The sequence below is a fragment of the Callorhinchus milii genome, unplaced genomic scaffold (genome assembly GCF_018977255.1).
Source record: "Callorhinchus milii isolate IMCB2004 unplaced genomic scaffold, IMCB_Cmil_1.0 Scaffold20, whole genome shotgun sequence".
NCBI lineage: Eukaryota > Metazoa > Chordata > Chondrichthyes > Chimaeriformes > Callorhinchidae > Callorhinchus > Callorhinchus milii.
Genome location: NW_024704761.1, coordinates 10801793 through 10821210, shown reverse-complemented (window position 1 = coordinate 10821210; position 19418 = coordinate 10801793). Strand labels below are relative to the sequence as shown.

The following is a 19418-nucleotide window of genomic DNA, read 5'->3' as shown; positions in this document are numbered from 1 at the left end:
TTCCAGGTGGAAAAGGCCAATACTCACTTCATTACAGGCAGTGCTCTGCTTTGCTAAGGATTATTACTACTGTCGCCTTGTATCTTTCTATAAAAAATGTAGCTGTAACAACAAAATTATATTTGTATAGCACCTTTCACGTTGGGAGGACGTCCCAAGGTGCTGGATAATCAGTGTTTTGGCCCCGAGCAGGGGATCGGGGAGGGTGGAGGGCGGGGGGGGAAGAAGGATCATCGAAGGCATGGTCGAAGAGGAAGGTCTTGAAACGGAGCTTTAAGGAGACAAGGGAGGGGGCGAGGCGGAGGGGCTGAGGAATGGAGTTCTAGACAGTGGGGGCAGAGTGGCTGAAGGCCCGCCTGCCAATGGTAGTGGTTAGGAAGTCACAGAGGTCAGGGGAACAAGGCCATGGAGGGCTTTGAAGGTGAGGAGCAGATCTTGAACTGTATCCTCTGTGTGATGGGAAGCCAGTGGAGTCGGCTGAGGATGGGGGTGATAGGGTCACGGAGGTTGGTGCGGGAGAGGACACGAGAGAGTTCTGGATGATCTGCAGCCTATGGAGGGAGGAGTTGGGGAGGCCGACAAGCAGGGAATTTGCATAGTCAAGCCTGGATGTTATGAATGCGTGTATGAGGGTCTCGGTAACCTTGACAGAGCTAAAGAAAGCGCAACAAAAATACTTTTGATGATTCTTTTAAAAATTTAAAGTTCAAGCACAGGTATTTAGTCTTTTATACTTCATGTGTATTGTATTTCTCTCTCCCACATGATGATCAACATTCATTTATAACCATGAAATGCTCTTGAGAAATGGGATCGAGATGGAAAAGATTTTAACAACGAATTTGTATCTGAGTTACTTTGTGGAAAATCCACTTGATCTTTCCTAAAATGGCCACAAACATTAACAATTAAGGCCCCATGGAAATCAGCAATGACATTAGAAAGAAATCGATCCATTATATTAGTGCTTGTGTTGGATAAAATCATCTTATCGGAATCTCAAATGTCTCCTCCTCTGTGCCCTTTAATACATCTGCATCTGCTTATTTCATTAAATTCCTCAAATGACTCTAATCCCAGTTTAATAAATGTGCAAAGTGATTCCCTACATTTGATTCCTACAAATTAATTTGAAATGAAGCCATTTGATAATCAACCACATGATGTTATAATTTTAAGACCTGTCCTTTAATATTTCTTCTCATACGAAGCTAGCAGTTTCAATCTAAATGTTTGCTACTCACTTTTTTTTAATCCTTTGCTGTGACTTGCGATCATTGAGTAAACCCATTCTCCACTGTGAGCCAAGAATGGAAATGGCTTGTTATCCTGCAATATCACCTACATTGTTGAAATTGAAAGCTTAGCAGCACCGATCAATCCGACAGCAATCTGCAACTGAAAAAGGTTTGTTTTTCCCTATGTACAAGGTTCATCTTACCTGATGAAAAGCCTTGTGTGCTTCATAGCTGAGCCTGTACAGAGTTGCAAACCTAACCATTGATTCAAATACTTGCTTAAAAATATACAGTCACTGCTTTTAACAACAACATTCTGCATTCATATAGTGTCTTTGATATTGGGAGATGTCTCAAACTGCTTCACTCAACTGACTGGGAAACTGAGGTAGGGAAGAGCCAGTGAGTGAAAGGGGTAGGTGTCTGAAAACATGGTCAGTCCAGTCAATGAGATAAGTTTTAAGACATATTTTGAAGGCAGAGAATGAGGGAGTAAGGTGGAGAGACTTGAGATGGTTAACACAACTAATTCTGAAGCAATTTGAGATGTTTCAGTGTTATAGGTGCTATAGCAAATGCAAGGATGATTTAAATATGTATGATAGCTGACGTTAAAATAACATATATGATAATAATCTTTGCATTTGATATTGCGCCTTATCACGTCTTTGAAACGTCTCAAAGCACTTCACAGTATATACTGTAAAGCGAATAGATGTTAAACTTGATCTGAATAGTTACCTGTTGGGAGCAGGCAGCACAGGGACAATTGTAACATTTTAGGAGGAAAATCTACGGTTTTATTGATTGAGTGTAGTGGTGCTGGCCTAAATCTCAGAGTGGTAATAACTGAAGCAGCAGATGTTGGTGTCATATGTTTACTGTGGATATGATTTCTGGTTCACTGTAAAGTAATACAGGCCAATGAATGTTTTTTTGTTGGAAAAGGAAGTCTGGCTTGTAGCTGCTGCAATAATACACTTTTTATGGAAGAATAAGTAACACTTATTGTGTTGGGTGAGTGGAGCTCTGCTCTAATGTTAAACTATGCCTGTCTTATTTGCATAGCCACAGGTTTCACATCAAAAGGCATCAAACAGGTTTGAAGAGATTTCATTCTTCGGTGAAACAGTCTAAAGCAAAACCATCAACAAACTTTAGTGATGAGAACGACAGCTGGCAACAAAGCGAAAACAGACATTAATTGTCACACAGAGTGCGAGGAATTGTCAGTTATGAAAGTAGATTTACGCCTGGCTGTAAAGTTTCTAAAATGCTCTGAGTATTTTGGGGCTTAATGTTATTTTTAAACTTAGTGATGCTTTTTTTGCAGGTTTTTTGGTCAATTTTTCTGAGTCCAAACAGCTAATAAATCTCTAAATGGAAGTCCATGTGAGGCAGCCTTTGTTGTGTTCAGCCTTAATTACCGGCTCAGGGTAAAACCACAATGGAGCCTTTGCATTATAGTAGCTTAGAAGAGCCCAGAGATATTTATCCCAACATTACGCTGTGATCTGTACATGAGCTTCAGCATTCTTCTCTTTGTTCTGTACAGTTAATTTAATTGACAATTGAATATTGCTGCTAAATAAATAGCAAGTCCACACTCTGAACTGTTTTCCTTCTGGGCTCCTTATATTCCCTCCTGTTAACAGGAATGAAATTATTCTGTTAGACAATTCATTCCTGTCCAGATTGAATGTTTTATCTTGTTTACAGCTCAGGTTGCATTGCAGCTGTTGTGTGTTTCTAGGCATGTGTGGTTTCAGCAGTTTACTACAAAAGCAAGAAGCTTTGTGAAATTATTTCTGAAAGTGTTCCAATGAAACAAAAACACATGCAGCAAAAAAAAATGGGTGTGAAACATTTAAAGGGGAATTGGATAAATTTGTTGGGAAAAGCAATGTTGAATGAGATTGGGTGTGGGGGCGGTGCGAATGAGCAAGGCAATGCGATTAAAATAGATAACTCCAATAAGAGAAAGACCAGCACAGACAGAAGGAAAGAACTGGGGAATAGATTAGATCCGAGTACATCGGCCCAGTGGGGATTCTATCATCAGCCGAGAGGAGCTCACTAAATAGCCTCCTCCTGAGCTGTACATTTTCTATGATTTTATGATTCTGAATTCCTGTGAGAAGCATAAAACTTTATGGAAAAACAAGTTACAGCACCATCTTGTTTTATATAGGGTAATTCATGTTTTTTTAAAAAACTGAGCACTTCACAGCAGAATGACAGAGCATTTGCATAAGGAGCGGCACTACATCACTGGCAGGGGTCCTTTGCTGTGCAGTCTATAGAAGCCTTTGGGTAGTGGGACTTGGTTTTTGTTCACAGCAGTTGCACGTTTAGTTTTCAACACACGGATTGAATGAAATAGTATCAAACCGTGAATCTCAGAAGTGGTGTTACAGAGACAGTATGTGGGAGCGCAGTTACCACACGCCATTTGCACTGAGGATATTACTGAACCTGTTCAGTAATTGTCTCTGCTAATGTTACGAGTTAAATTAGAAAGGCAACAGGAAACGCTGCTAGAAGCATGCTGAATTCAAGCCTTATCACTGCTCTGCTGATGAAGAGGCGAGAAGCTATGTACTACTTTGTAAATGGGGCTTGCAGGAGGCCAGTGTAACATTGTGCCTAATCCCAGGATGGATTACTCACCAATCAGTAAGCACCATTCCTCATATCACTGTCGACCTGCCGCATGTCTGTGTTCACTCAACATCACTACATAAAGAAGAAACCCTGACACGAGGTGCGATCCATAACACTTCGGAAATAGTCCAGATCAGATTATTCTAATTACCTGCTCATTACCTGTTTCAACAAGACAGCTGATCCATAGCACATCATGTTACAGTGCAGTTTGATTAAGCACACCATTTAGAACTAGTTTGTCTCGTATACTTTCCAGTTGATTTCTACATTGTTTAAAGGAGCTGATTTCAATCGATTCCAATTGCCTTATTTGATTTATTTGGACCTGTGAACACCAAGATCTAAAGATGTCCTTTGCAGTGTTTTCTTCTGTGAATCAAATCTGCAAATTAATTAGATTTTTTTTAAACAGTTTGCAAATGTAAGATAAATTTGCGTAGGTTTGTGACGATAAGATGCCCTAATTTGAGTTCAAAATGCATTTGCTGCTAAATCCCACATGCTTTTAAGTCAGCTTTGGAAGCCTCACTTAATGTAATACTATCCATTGTAAAGAGATCAAGCACAGGTAGGAGAGGAATAATGAGGGCCCAGATGTGGCAGTATAAACTACTGAAAGTTTTTGGTTGGAATTGAGTGCTTTTGCTTTCAGGGCAAACATGATTGTTGGAGAGCCCAAATATTTCAGGTCCAAATCACATGATGAAGCGCCTAAAGGATGGATGTGAAGGGGTAGATAAGGGAGTTAGCGGGAGGCCTCCACAGTTTATCTAACGGGATTAAAGCAAGAATTCCTTAATTTATCACAGATGCTAGAGAGGTTGAGTGCGCGGAACTGCAGACCATTTAAAAAATTAAAAGGATATAAAATAAACAAGGATGACTCTTTCCAACATTACCCAAATGTCTTTTTCACTTTGGGGGCTTAGATTTTTTTTTCTCATTCCCGTTCTCTTGTGCTGGCGAAGCATTCCGATCTGACACGGGCACACTGTATCGGACAAGGTGTTGACCTGTGGCATTTTGCAAGTGTCAGTCGTCTTGTTAACACTTGCCCAGCCTGCCAGCCCAAGCTAGGAGACGCTCCAGATTTCAATCTGCAGCCACTGAGAGTTTTTGTAGTTATTTCTTGCTGGAATCAAACTACTGTACTCACAAAAATGCATGACTGCATTAAAAATAGCTCTTTAATCATTCCATTCTGAAAACATAAGAATAGAAAACAAGAGTAATTTACTTGAAATCTTTTATTCCGTGCTGCTCGCACCCACTCTTTAATTACAAACTCCAGGATAGGGTGGCAATATGTGCAATCAAAACCTTTTTTGTGTGTGTGTATATAATAGTAATAATAATCCATGCATTTGATGTGATGCCTTATCACATTTTCGAAACACCTCAAAGCACTTCACAGAATATACTGTATATTTGTATGTTGTAATTATATATTTTGTGGATGAAACATGGCCGCCAATTGTGCACAAACAGTCGTAGATTGAGTGACTCAATTTTTTTTAAGGAATTATTACCCCCGTAAAAGCGATCCATCAATCGACTAACAACCAGGTTCCTACATACTGCTAGGTAAACAGAGGCGTGTGAAGTAAGGAAACTTACCCAACATTTTCCCCTGCCAGGAATTGAACCCAGATCCTCTCGCTTGCGAGGCGAGTGCCCTAACTGCTGAACTACAGGACTCCATATCCATATATTTTATATCCAAGTGATCACTGGAACGAAGGGATGGCAAAGATATCGTGAAATAGGAAGTTTGTAGGTTTACGTGCCCTTAAAAGATAATGCAGCATGATAAGCTCGTTCAGTGTAACAAACCCACTCGTTTCACAGAACCACTCAAAAACGCTGTTTGCTGGGGTTCTGTTGCTTAGAATAAACGCCTTGAAATAGCAACACGTGTTCAAATGTTCTGCTTAAATGTTCTGTAAACTCCTTAACTGTCACTTTTTTCCAAGAAAAGAGAACGGACTCACAAAATGCCTTGTAGTCTAAGCTATTTGAAAAAAACTCTTTAAATTTAAAGTCATACAGAATGTAAAATTCAGTTGTAAGTTGGAAGTGTGACATATACTGACTTCAAAATTAAAATCGCGATCACTAATAAGGAAATGTCCTCAATGAAAGCCTCCATTGCCCATCTTCAGATTACGAACTCAGGACCTCCTTGTGCTTATATAATAAATGGGTGTTTGCCATTTCCCCCTTTCATCAAGCTTTCTGATTTTCCTCGAAAAAGCCCTAATGTATTAAACGATTTTTTCAGCCTCGTTGCTTTGTAGCACGGCCATGAGGTGTAAAAAAATTCAGTCACTCCATCTCACCCTGTCATGCCTCCTCTTGACAAATGATCCATAAAGTGTTCTTCCATCAGAAGACCCGAACAAGTGTATGTTCCGCCTGCATCGCAGAGGTGAGCATCTGGGACTGGGGCAAGGAAACACACAAACCAAATCGCGCTCTTCATATTATTTCTTGACAGTTCTTGATCATATGTGCTCTCAAATGAAACCTCATTTGCTGTTGATATTATCATTCACAGTTATTTTGAGTATTGCTTTGCACCCAAGCTCAGGGAAGCCATGTGTCCAATCCATTGAGTTAATCTGTACATAGACAATTTGCACCAATTCTCAAAGCAGAGGTCAACTTTAAGTAATTCTGACAGCCTCACTAATCATATTAAATGCACTCTCCTAACACATTTTGAATACATAATTAATCTATTCTACGACTGGTGCTAATGTATCGGTCAAGGGCAATGAATTCACGCATCATTTACCATGTTAGGGAGTGCCAAGCAGGACATCATACCACTCATAACACTGCCCGCACCAGTTACTAAATCTGGTTCGTTCCGCCTCCCAATATTTGCCAGAAACAAATAGAAATATGTTTTGTCGGATGAACCCTTGATTTGGTTAAATAGATGATAATTATATGTAAATTGACAGAGGGCCTCCAGTTGCATTTGAAAGCTCCATATGGGTTACCATTACAATAACATTACAGAGTTCAAAAAGTAATTATGCCTCTTGCATCGCTTTGAAAATAAGTTTGTAATTTTTAACAGACTTTAAATAGCCAAGTGAAATTTTTAAGCTACTTGTGCTAAGTACATTTGTTAATTTTTACCAGCAATTCCTCCTTTCAGCATTACTCCTTCCTTTGATAGATGACACATTTAAATATTTTATGTGCAGCTATTTAGAAAAATGTTTAAGGTTTGGGTTGCTCCCTAACCCCTTAAGACAGAGACGTTTTTTGAGAGCTTCGACTGTGCTTCGTCCAGATGTAATAATTAAGTAATGGAGAACGCTTTATCATTTGTGGATTTCTGTATAATCACCATGCATGACTCTTATCTGGGTATAAAGTATCCAGGGAAAATCACGAGATACAGAGATCTGCATTAAATAAATGATTTATGTGATGTGGGTGCTGTAGAAATTCTTTATGGGTAGTTTCCTCCTCTGTCAATATGAGCTGCAGATGCTGCCAGTGTAAGTAAATAAATAGCATAGAACTGTAGCTAAGCTGAGATATAGTGGAAGCAGCCAGGAGGTAGAAAATCAGTCAAATTTCAATAGGGGCTGAGTGAAGGAGATTTAAAAGCTTGGGTCCTGTTTCTTTATATAGAGGAACTCATCAAATCGTGCTCTCAAAATGCTTCACAGGTAATTATAGTGTAGTGGTTTTTTGACATCCCTAGGAGCTATTTGCACAAGCAACAGCTATGAGGTAAATGACCAGTTCATCTGGAGCATTGTCAGCCAGGACACTGGGAAAATCTTTGTTCCCTTTTTCCAAAAATGCTTGATGTAGAGGAGATAATCAACATTAAAATAGCAGCGTTAAATAAATCTGGTGGGGAGGGGAAAAAAACTGCTAGAAATTGAATGCGTGTTGGACCTTTGATGGCGACATATCAAGCTAGCCTGTGATGCCCTCAGAATTTCATTGCAGTCACGATACCCAGCTGATCTCCCCAAAACAGTCACGGCTGAAGATTGGCCTCTTGATTTCAGGTGCTGGAGAGCAGCTAATGCCTATGAAATCTTACCTCAGTCGGGGGTTACAACTATATTACTGTAAACACTAAAACCCATTCACCAGGATCGTGCTGTTTGGTACAGTATTTGAATAGCTATGACCATGCCCTCGGAATCCATTGCTTAGAACAGGAGTAGGTCCAAGTAGCTCAGCCCATCAAGTCTGCTCTGCTGTTAAAACCATAACAACTTGCACTTATATAGTGCCCTCCACCCAGGGTAGCGTCTCAGAGCATTTAACAGTGGCAGAGCCTCACTTCGAGCTGGTTGAGGGGGGAGGTGACCGTAAGCACGGTCGAAGAGGAAGGTTTTCAGGTGGGACTTGAAAAAGGGGAGAGAAGAGGCAAGGCGGAGGGATTGAGGGAGAGTGTTCCAGAGTTTTGGGGTTTAGTTGCTGAAAGCACAACCTCCGATAGTGGGGCGGAGGGTGCGAGGATGGGCAGGAGCCGGTGCCAGTCAAGCGGAGGCACAAGGTGTTAAGTCAATAGTAAGTCTCCACTTCCATTTCTCCAGCTTTGCTCAATGTCTCCTCAAAATGCTACTGACCAAATAACTATCAATCTCTCTTTAACGCCTTAATCAACTCTTATCTATGGCCTTCTGATACGGTGCGTTCCATAATCTCCTGGCCCTTTGACCCATAAAAACTTTTATCTGGACTCTCCTTTCGTCAGCCTGGCTCTAATTGTAAAGTTATGTTTGCTGACAGCTTGTGTCAGTATCTAACGTGCTGTATTGAGTTGAGGCGGGCTGTCCAGCATACTTGCAGACTGACCCAAAGTCTGGCAAGTGTTGAAAATACATTTAATGAAGGACATGCATAATCTTTCTAACGGTTGACAGGCTAAAGTGAGCTTTGAAGAGTTTCACTTTAACAGCCTATTTAACACTGGGTGCTCAATGTATTTGTGCAGTCAGACTGTTGTTACTGCCCGGTTTGCCACCTGAATCTTTTTGAGCATTCAGTTTTCTGTTGCTTTCTCGATTTGATTTTAGTGGTTGAGACATTGAGCGTTGTGCACACAAGGTACACAATCGTTTAGAACCAGCAAATAGTTCTTCAGTTGCCGCGTAGACAAGAAAGACCAGAGCTAGATTTGTTGTATTGTTTCTCTGTTAAGTTATGATGCATGTTAGGGCTCATAGGGTGAACCTTATCTCTGAGTTTCAGGCGGGTTGCATTTTTCATTTGAGCAATTATTTACAATGTGAGAAACAAAATCTCCTGTTTTTGAGCCCACAATATAAAATAGAAACAGCCCACAGCTAAATTTGTTGTATTGTTTTTTTTCTCTTTGTTAGCGTGCTGGGCCATACAATATTGGCAAACCAGTTCAGTTTCAATCCCCAGAAGTCACATCCAAAACTGTACAGTGCTCTCTCTGGTCAAGTCACACCTGCAGTACTGCGTACGATTCTGGCCTCTGCCATAAAATGGTGTAGTCCAAGCCCTACAGCCGAAGGAGAACAATGAAGATGATCCCTTAGTCTTAGAGAGATGAGCTATGAGAAAAGACAAGATAAGCTTCAAAAAAGATGTTTCATTAGAGAACTTTATAGAGGTATTTATGATGTAAAATGTGGGGAAAAAATGTACACCAAGCGCAACTGTCTTTTTATCACCACTACTCTGAATAGTTTGATGTTTAAGGTTCTCATGGTCCATAAATACAATGTGATTCAACAAGCAGTGATTTGTTTTTAGGGAAGTATATTTTTAGGATTGTGAGACAGCTATTTTTTTTCACAAGCTGCAATGAGCCAGGATGCTCCTGTGTAAGGTACTCTCTGCATTCTATTCTGCCTTCTTGCAATATTTCCATCTGCATTATATTACTTTGAGTGAGTTAGTTGAATGTATTTGTGTATGGAGGGGTGGGGGGGGGGAGAAGTGGGGGGAGGGGTTCATTTCAAGCACCGCATATTAATGCGTCACACCTGAAAGTTTAATTGGGTTTTTAAAGACAAGGTACACTGTATTGTCAAAGTGTCGCCCATTGTTAGAACATGAATAGCCTTTTATTTTTATTGTAGAATAGAGAGGAGCCAGTAACTGATCTCGGGTATAGTGGTTTCCCCTATAGAGTGTGGGTAAAGGGAGGAGGAGGACCTTGGACGGATGCTTTCTCCCTGATCTGTTCTATTCAGCTTATTACCTCTAATAGTACCAAGGTTTTGAAGTGTTATTTTGCTCCTTGTCTGATGCAGAAAACAGAATTGCATCTGTTATCGATAAAATCAACAGGTGCCCAAGTTCTGGGTACCCCCGAGCCGATTGGCTGGCTGCCTGAAGGCACACAGAGGGTATATTGTGTGATCCTATTGCTGTGTGTGTGTGTGTGTGCGCGCGCGCGCGCTTAGAAAGTCCCTAATAAAATAGAAAGGTTGGGGCCAACCTTTTGAATAGTAACACATAGCTGAAAGCCCGAGGGATTAGAGCTGTTTCCTTGAATCTGCCATCCACAGCTTCGTAGCTTGGCTGTTTTTGAAGTTCCCCAAAATACTAAATGATCTCTCTCGGCCAGATGATCACACGTCGGAAATATGCTTTGAAACCCATAGCTGTTGGAGAACCATTTCATGAATTAGTTGTGTTGGTTAATGAATTAACTAACACTGGTGATTATCACAGCGTCGTAAATCTCAGCATTTGTTTACACTTTATCGCGTCTCTTCACCTTTGTTATTTGCAGAGGGATTCACTCAAGATATATAAGCACTTTGCCCCAAACAAAACTGTTTTTGTTTCCCCTTAGCTCGCCTTTTCTGCAAAATGGCCATGCGATGTGCAGCACCAAAACCGGGCATTTTAATTGTATTTGGGCCCTTGGTTTACTGCAGGTGAGAATTCTACACCCACTGGGAACTCTGTGTTTAACCCTTTAATAGGATGACTTTGTTTTAAACATTTTCTGGTTACATTCTGCTCTGCAAACAGATAGTAAACTTCCCTGGGCAGAGCTTGGGAACTATTATTGACATGGAATAAAGAGATAACAGGACTTGGCACCATTTATCTCTGGTGTTAATTTAAGGCAGAAGAGGTCTGTCCATTCTTGTTTGCTAGACAAATGCTTGATCTTCAGCAGAATTTTAAAGGATCTTTACTGTAATGAAAATGTGATCTATAACCTATTGCTTGATGCTATTTTGCAACGCTTCCAATGTGCGTCATATCTAATGGAAGCATCCATTGTGGCTCTGGATTCAATTAGAATTATGTTCGCAGGAGTAGCTCTTGCAAGAGTTTTGCCTCTGGGGTTCAGAGGAAGAAGCCGGATTCACTAAATAGTGGTCCTTAACAAAAATAATTATGTGTGTGAGGAAAAAAATGCTTTTAGGCTTTGGCCGCATTCAATGGGAGTATCTAATATTCTGGCAAAAACACTGGCTGGGTGTTGAGTGGGATTAAAAGCAAACTGATCCCTATTTAAGAGAAAAGGATTTATTGGAAATTTAGCAACTCTTGTAAAGGGATATACTTGTGCAGTATATATCTTTTTATAATTGATGTTGTATTTTTTTGTTTGGTGTTGTATGTGTTAAATATTCCTGCCTGTCTTTTATGCTGTGTGTAAAACACCAGCCTGCGTGTAATACACTCCAGGCCATGTGTGGACTCCAGCCTGTGTATTGTCCTGTGTATAACCTCCTTGTGGTCAAAGTGGGCCTGACAACAACAACATCAACAACTTGTTCTTATATAGCTCCCTCCACACAGGGAAGTGTCTCATAATGACATTCCTGGGAAGAGCAGGAACATAAACATTAAACTGCAGCAGCTGGTATCAAGCATTACTTCAGCGGCCACCATGGCCTATGTTGCAATAGCTGGGAGAATGTTGTGTAAACTCACTGCTAATGAATTTCTGTATCATTCTCACGTTTCTTCTGCCTCTTACAATAAAAAGATACTTTTTCATGTTTCACCAAGTTAGGGAGTGACAACAGAACCCTTGTGCTGTAATAAGACTCCAGGGGAAATTGTATCAGGCACTCTGATACCGTCTGTTCTAGACTATACACTGATGCCTATCTGCCCACCATGGCTCTTCCTTTAGTGCTTATCAGATCTTGTTGGCAGATTAGATTGTAACCAGCTTTGGCATGAGGGCAAAAATTGTTGATTTCTCTTTAAAAAGGTACGGCTGTTGTCCGTCAGAGATTTTATAAAGCTAAAGCATGCATTTGATGTAAAATTTTATTAGACCTGTCAGCTCATAATGCAACAATCTCTCAATATTAAATAAATTACTGTATTTTGACAGCCAAAATTGGGTTAAAAAGATCTTAAAAGGTACGCAATCTCTTGATGTTTTCATCAACCCATCGCCCTCTTCTTGTATCAACTGCACTGAAATATTTAGTATCCATTTTGTTTTCTGATGGATTCATGTGACTTTTCCAAAATGGAATCCTTGATAACTCCTGGATAAGTGCTTCAAGTTAGTTCGTTTGGTAATTTCAGTTGTCTGCCCACAGCTTCGAGCACAAAATAGAGCTGGGTGTCTCTATTTCACGATAAAGACATCTTAGCCTTTTTCTGAGCAAACTCCCATCAGGTTTCGTTTGTACTTATTCTCTAAGGTGACGTAGATAAGTAATAATCAACAGCCCTCAAATGTGACTACTCATACAGCATGTGAAAAAAATATTCTTTATCAGTGCTGCATGTTCCTCTGTGTGTACGATTTTGACCACAACCAAAATCAAGTTCCTGAATTCGTAATTTGACACCAATAATTCCTCTTGATTCTTAGCGATAAGACTTCTCAGTAGCTGAATGAACAGCAACATTTAGGGCAGTATTTAGGTACAGTATTTAGACCGATTCATCTTAGACAACATGTCACTGAAAGTACTCTGGAACTGTAGATGGGAATAAATGGAAATTCAATAGCTTTTGAGTGCATGCAGGCTGCTGTGTGCAACAATAATCTGATATCAAACTCTGCAGTTAAAAAAAAATCCCTGAACTGAAAAGAACTGATGCAGTGTTAATTGAACTGTTGAACTCTGCAGAAGAGAGTACATGTTCCTTTAAATGTGGGCCTGATGGAGTCGTGTCAGAGTTGTACATGCTTCTTTTGTTGAGCAATGGGAGAGCAGAAGGGGAAAAGCTATCATTTAATTCAATAAAAACAATTCTATAATAATAATAATCATAATCCTTGCATTTGATATCGCACCTTATTGTGTCTTCGAGACGTCTCAAAACCCTTCACAGAATATACTGTAAAGTGAATTGACTGTTCAATTTGTGGGCTGAACCTTTATATTCTACCTTTATATTGTCGGTAAATACAAACATGGAGCTGCATAATGTGCTATGTCATTGGTTATTTGAGGAGTTAGTGTTTCTATTGAACATTAAAGAAGAGCAGGAAGCAAGGGCCAATTAGCTGTGGTTATTGGCCACCAATCCTTCAGATTAATTGTTGGTTCATCTCATAACCGGCGCCGCATTCGTCTACAAAAAAGTCACTGCGCTCGATAGGAATCACTTGTGAAGTGCTTTGATGTCACGTGGTGCTAGAAATAATCATTTTCCTTTCTATAAATGAACTAATTTGATCCCCAATATTAAATAACAATATTCACAGGATTTTCCAGAACTTGGGGGCCTTGCCTTGAGTCCAATGATAGTAAGGTGTTATTTCTCCGTATCGTTACAATATGATAACACAGGTTAGTTTTAACCTCTGGATAGAGTATACCAAAAATTGGTTTCCATTAACCAATTTCAAGCATCACAGTGGCCTGCACAACATAAGATAATAAAGGCTGTATGTACCACACAGTAACACAAGTCAACCCGCTTTGCACCGTTGTGTTTTACGCAATGAACAGGAAGCCTTGTGGTTGGTGTTCGGAAAATACAATGCATTTCGTGGAACAATGCACTTTTTAAGAGTGCACTTATTAGCAAAGTGCAGCAGATTGTTCACATCTGTATACACTTCAAAAGTACTCAAACGTTTGCATTCATATTTATTCCCCATTATTTGGGCTGGAATTTTCTTGTTTGCTCCAAGAAACTCCTTCCAAGCTAAAAATGTTCCAAACTTCTTCCAGACTTATAAATGATTTCTTGTGTTTCTTTCTACCCAGCATCATAAAAACTACTCCAGAAACAGCAGACTATGACAAACAAGAGCCTTGAGGCAACAAGGACCAAACATATAGAGTACAAACACAGGGTAATGATTACTTTTCTACAGCCAAAAGTAACCTACTCAAACACGCCAGGCAATGTGAAGGTGGTTGTGCTGTGTTTGTATTAGATTGGTGTGCTAAAGGAATCTTTCGAGATGTTGGATGGGTAGCTAGTTGGAGCAATCTTCTACTCCTTCATCAAACTGTTACTATGCAACATTTTCCAACGACTGTCTGTGTGGACTGACAAAGGAAAACATGTTCTTTCTCCCTGCAGGAATTTGGCCCTTTCCCTCAGTGCGATGCTGTTGGAATAATTACAGCATAACCCTTCCCTCGACCACAAGGTTCATAAACGTTGATTTAAATAGATTCTCTTTGTAGGATGGGCGAAAGGGGGTGAAAGCTGGGAAAAGCGCATTATTTTTTTCTTGTGAATTTTCAATGACTCCTACCGTTCTACACATCATACAACCGAGTTGTAGATGTAAGAAGATACCTCCCTAAGGTTCCATTCAGCTGATGTGTTCATGAGCTTCAAGTCTTGTAAAATGCCAGCAACGCAACTGGACATCTGTTGAAAATTTTGTTAATTAGCAAAGTGTTTCCAGGAACAATGTTTTTTTCTCAAGGATTGGACAGATTTTTTTTTCTGCTCACAGTACAGAAGAAACCTGTTACAATGCCCCCTCAGTTCAGCTCCACTTCACATATTGGGTGGGTGGTGTACTGTGGACCTGTACCAACCGGAAACGTGGTATACTCGGTTTACGGTGTTGACTAGCTGTCTACCAGCTCTGAACAGTTGCTGCCTTTCAAGTCGTCAGGTTGCTGGGGATGTCACTTCATGGCAAGAAACACCACTTGATGTCATTTGGTGAAGCAAGTTCTACGTTTCTTGTGCATCAGCGTCACTTCCTGTTCATGTGCACAAAGCACCCAAGGTGACATCAGTGGCTGCCTGACAACCCGAAAGCTGACTAATGTTTTACTGCATATCTTACAAACACAGTGTCTGAATTATTGGACCTACATAGAGAGCTACATTATAAAAAGGTGCCCAGGTATATATGGTAGGAACATACCTGAGACTATATATTAACACATTTGACACATTTCATTTATTAGAATCATGGAATGTTACAGCACAAAAACAGCCACTTAACCCATCAAGTGTGTGCCAGTGAATCTCTTTTTTATGTGCCAATGAAATCCTACTCCTACTTGCTTGCTCCCCCTTACCCTTTAATATTTCTGTTTTTCAGGCATTAATCCAATTTGCTTTTCAAGTAATTGATGGATTCTGCTTTAGCTATAGCTTGTGGCAGAGAATTCCACATTCCATTCCAACCACCCTTTGTGGAAAGACATTCTTTTGCAACCTTGACTTCAATTTTCTTTTTGATTATCTTTAAATTGTGCCCTCTCGTTCCCTGCTCACCGACTAGTGGAAATAATGTTTTTACTATTTATCCTATTTTTTCTGTTTCATTTGATTTGCCGGGACAAAGGAGCCCGAGTTGTGTTTGTGGCTTAAACATTCTAGCGGATTTTGTAATGGATCGGAGGGCAGAGTCTGTCACACCTCCAGCTTTATTCTGCTCCTGCAATTTGAAAGGGGGCATAAAATGTTTAGCATTAGCATTATTTGAAGCAATAATACAGACCATTGTTGGAATGAAAGGCAGCAGTGAGCCCAGCTTGATATAAATAAGGGATCAGAACGGTACATTTTAACTGCATGAATAATGATTTGTTTATCCAAGGATAAAGAGTGTATTAAAAGAAATTGCTTACCAAATATTTTACTCATTGTCTATTACGTGCGTAATGCAGTCTTAAGTGCTGTACATTTACCATTAATGGCACCACGTTGTCTCTATAACACCGAGGACATTGCGAATAGGCGCTGAAGAATGGAGGCAGGCTTTCATTCCGGGATTAATGGCCAGTGTCTCAAATGGTCAGATCATCGATTTGATGAATCGCCTGCTAATGCATTATAAAGTTTACTGCAGCAGCAGCAGCAGCAGCAATGTAAGCGCACAATTCAGTCATTGCTCTGCAGGACATAATTGAAAGAAATGTACATTCTGTCAGACCTCACAATCCCATAGTTCTGCTGGCTAAAGAACATCCTTATCTAAATTTCAGCTGCTGTCTTCACATTGCAAGAACAAAGGGTTTATCATGGGACATTGTAAGGTTTCTGAGTATTTCTAAGAATGTAGTATCCACAGATTATATGTTCTGATTCGATTGTCAAAGATCTGAGAATGCTTTGAATAAGAAGCTGATTGACTTGAAATTGTACATTATTATGGTCAGAGGATTTGCCTTTAATGACATACTGGGTTGTAAAGTAAGAACGTCTTATTTAACCTAGTTGGACTCTTTTTATAAAACCAATCAGATACCGCTGTGTTGATTTTGTTGCTGTGTTGATTTCACTGCTGTGTTGATTTCTTACTAGCCTCCTCTTTGTCAATGAACACAGTTCGCATCTACATCATTGGGAGTGAGAGAACAGTTGATAGCTTGCAGGTGGTGTTACAATACAACAAATGTTGGGTAGACTGAATGAGGCATTCACTACAAGTTGCACCAAATCGTAGGATTATGGTGCAATTTGTAGTGAATGCCTCATTCAAAATCCTCATGAACTGGGATTCAGAGGAACAAAACTTGTTTTTTTAACCCAAAATATTGAGCTGGAAGTACAGTACTTTTATCAGGGGAAGAAAGCTAGGAAATGTGACCTAGATCCAAGTTAGTGCAGACATGTATGTTTCGCCCACAAAATATATAGTCAATTCACTTTACAGTATATTCTGTGAAGCACTTCAAGATGTCTCGAAGATGGGATGAGGCGCTATATCAAATGCAAGGATTATTATTATAGTGGAGACATGTAGGCACAGTAGGCAATTCAGCTCCAACTCAAATAGTGTTAGACTTTCTGGGACAAAATACACTGCACAACAACACTTCTATCTGAGTCGTTTTACATAGAATCTATGCACCCAAATTAGACCGTTCAGCCCATCTAGGTCGTGCTGATGTTTATACTCCGTATGAGCTTCACTCCTCTATAGCCTTCACTCTCACATGCTTCTTGTGTAAAACTAGCTGAGAAAATAAATGGTTGAGTGGGGGGGAGGAGGAGTGGGGGTTACCGTAAATACTTAGACTTTGAAGTATCAGAGCCTGACACCCAATGTTAAAAGCTGCTCTGTATAACTATTCATCCATTTTTTTTTCCTTCCCATAAAACACTCATGTATCAATGCAAACAAAGTGTGTTTTATGATTTGAAACAACTTAGAACATTAAAAAAACATGAATTATTACAAAGGCGCATTTGTAAAATAGGCAAAACCTTTCATCCCAATTAAATCCAACTTGCCATTGCAGTTGGACTGTGTGAGATTTCGTAATCTAATATTGTGTGGAATATTCAGTGCACATGGTCCAATTAGCTTTGCCTGGACCTTGAGCTTTAGCCCGTCTTTCTGGGTTCTCTTTATAAAGTGTTCAGTGTTACTGGTATAGTGTCAGGCTCATAAATCACCAGCCTTGTGCCAGCGAACAGCTTGGCCGTCCTGTGTGAACGTGATGCGCCATCAACAGCACGACAGAGTATATGGTTTCACTTTCTAGACCAGTTGTGCTCTAATTCAGTATGCTTCTGACTTGTCGAGAATTTATTTGGGGTCATCTTTTTAAGAGTATTTTCGTCTTACTCTCAGGCCTTCATTGACTGTCATTCTATATTTGTGATCTAAATGCTAGCCACTAATGCCATGTTCTGTTGTTTTTCCTAGTTCTTTGAGGTTCCGTTTGATTCCAACATGAACAGAACAAAGAACAGACCTCTGGTCAGAGGGCAAATTAGGTGGGTCTCTGTTCAGCGGTGCCTTTTACTGTGATGATTGCAACCAAACGTTCCTGTGCATTCTGTTTGCAGGGATAGAAATGTGTGTTGGCAGATTCCCAGGGTCTTTGTCTGCAGTGGGTGTTGGACTGAGCCACGCAGACTAGCAAGATCCCATGTTCGACCCCTGGCTTGTGCTCATTTAGCTGAGTGGGCAGTGGTGGATCTAACAGAGATTTTCAAAATCATCAGAGACTTTTTTCCACTGATGAGCAGAGTCAGTAACAAGAGGGCATAAATTGAGGAATTATCAACAGAAGAAGAAAAAGGAGCTGGTTCTACGATTTGTACCGAAATTATTGGAATGTGGAATACATTACCACAAATAGCTTTGTCTCTAACACAATGTAACAGGATAAATAATTAAAAGAAGAAAATATTATTGGATAACAGGGATAAGAGCTGGAGCAATATGACTTTAGCTGGAACAATACAATTAGAGAGCTCCAGTGGAAGGGGCGGGTACCAGATTATATAAACAGGCTGAATGGCCTCTCTTGTGCTGTTAATATTCTCTGATTCTCCATTCTCCAGACACACCCAGTGCACCAAATCCTGATTGCTATTCAATGACTTCTGTTGAAAACATGTTGCATGAGAACAGCATTCGATTTTGTTGGTTCCCACTGTTGTGAGTGTGACTCAAAGGTTAGAGAGTGGGCAAAGTACCAGAGGGTCGATGGCATATGTGGAGTTCATCTCAGCTTGCCTCACGGTCTGTACGTAACCTAGCCTTAATCTACATGCCAAACATCTGTCAGTGGATCTGGACAAAATTGCTTTAGGTATTAAAATAGCCTGCTTTTGGATAGGAATTGAGAGGAGATAGTATTGCCCAGTTGTACCTGAATTCAATGGGTGAGATAAATAATGATAATAATCCTTGCATTTGATATAGCACCTTATCATGTCTTCGAGACGTCTCAAAGTGTTTCACAGAATATACTGTAAAGTGAATTGACTGTATATTTGTGGCCGAAACGTGGCAGCCAATTGCGCACAGCAGCGTCCCCACAATCAGTTGTGGATTAAAGTGACCAAATTATTATTATTATTTTGAAGAAATTATTACCCCAGGAAAAGCGATCCGCCAATCAACTAACAACTGGGTTCCTACTTACTGCTAGGCAAACAGAGGCACATGGAGTAAGGAAACTTGCCTAATGCTTTAAGAAGCGAGTGCTCTAACCACTGAGCTACAGGACTCCGCAATGGGTGAGATTAGTTAATTTGCAACCAAGCAGCAACTGTAGCTAGTCTGCGGAGCCATAATGGGAAGTGCTCTTGGAGGGGTTGACATTGTGAAACACAACACCTAGAAAAGGTATGGTTATTAACTCCATCATCAGCTCTTTG

General features: G+C 40.1%; 1 protein-coding gene across 2 annotated transcripts in view; it reads left to right on the top strand.

Annotated features, from left to right (window-relative positions):
* Positions 1-19418, top strand: part of LOC103175416 (protoheme IX farnesyltransferase, mitochondrial) — a 51223-nt gene that overhangs the window by 20424 nt on the left and 11381 nt on the right. For both annotated transcript variants that reach the window (XM_042342370.1, XM_007888446.2), the window contains one exon: positions 17953-18023. In XM_042342370.1, the coding sequence (XP_042198304.1) occupies positions 17953-18023 (71 nt within the window). The remainder of the gene's footprint in view (positions 1-17952; positions 18024-19418) is intronic.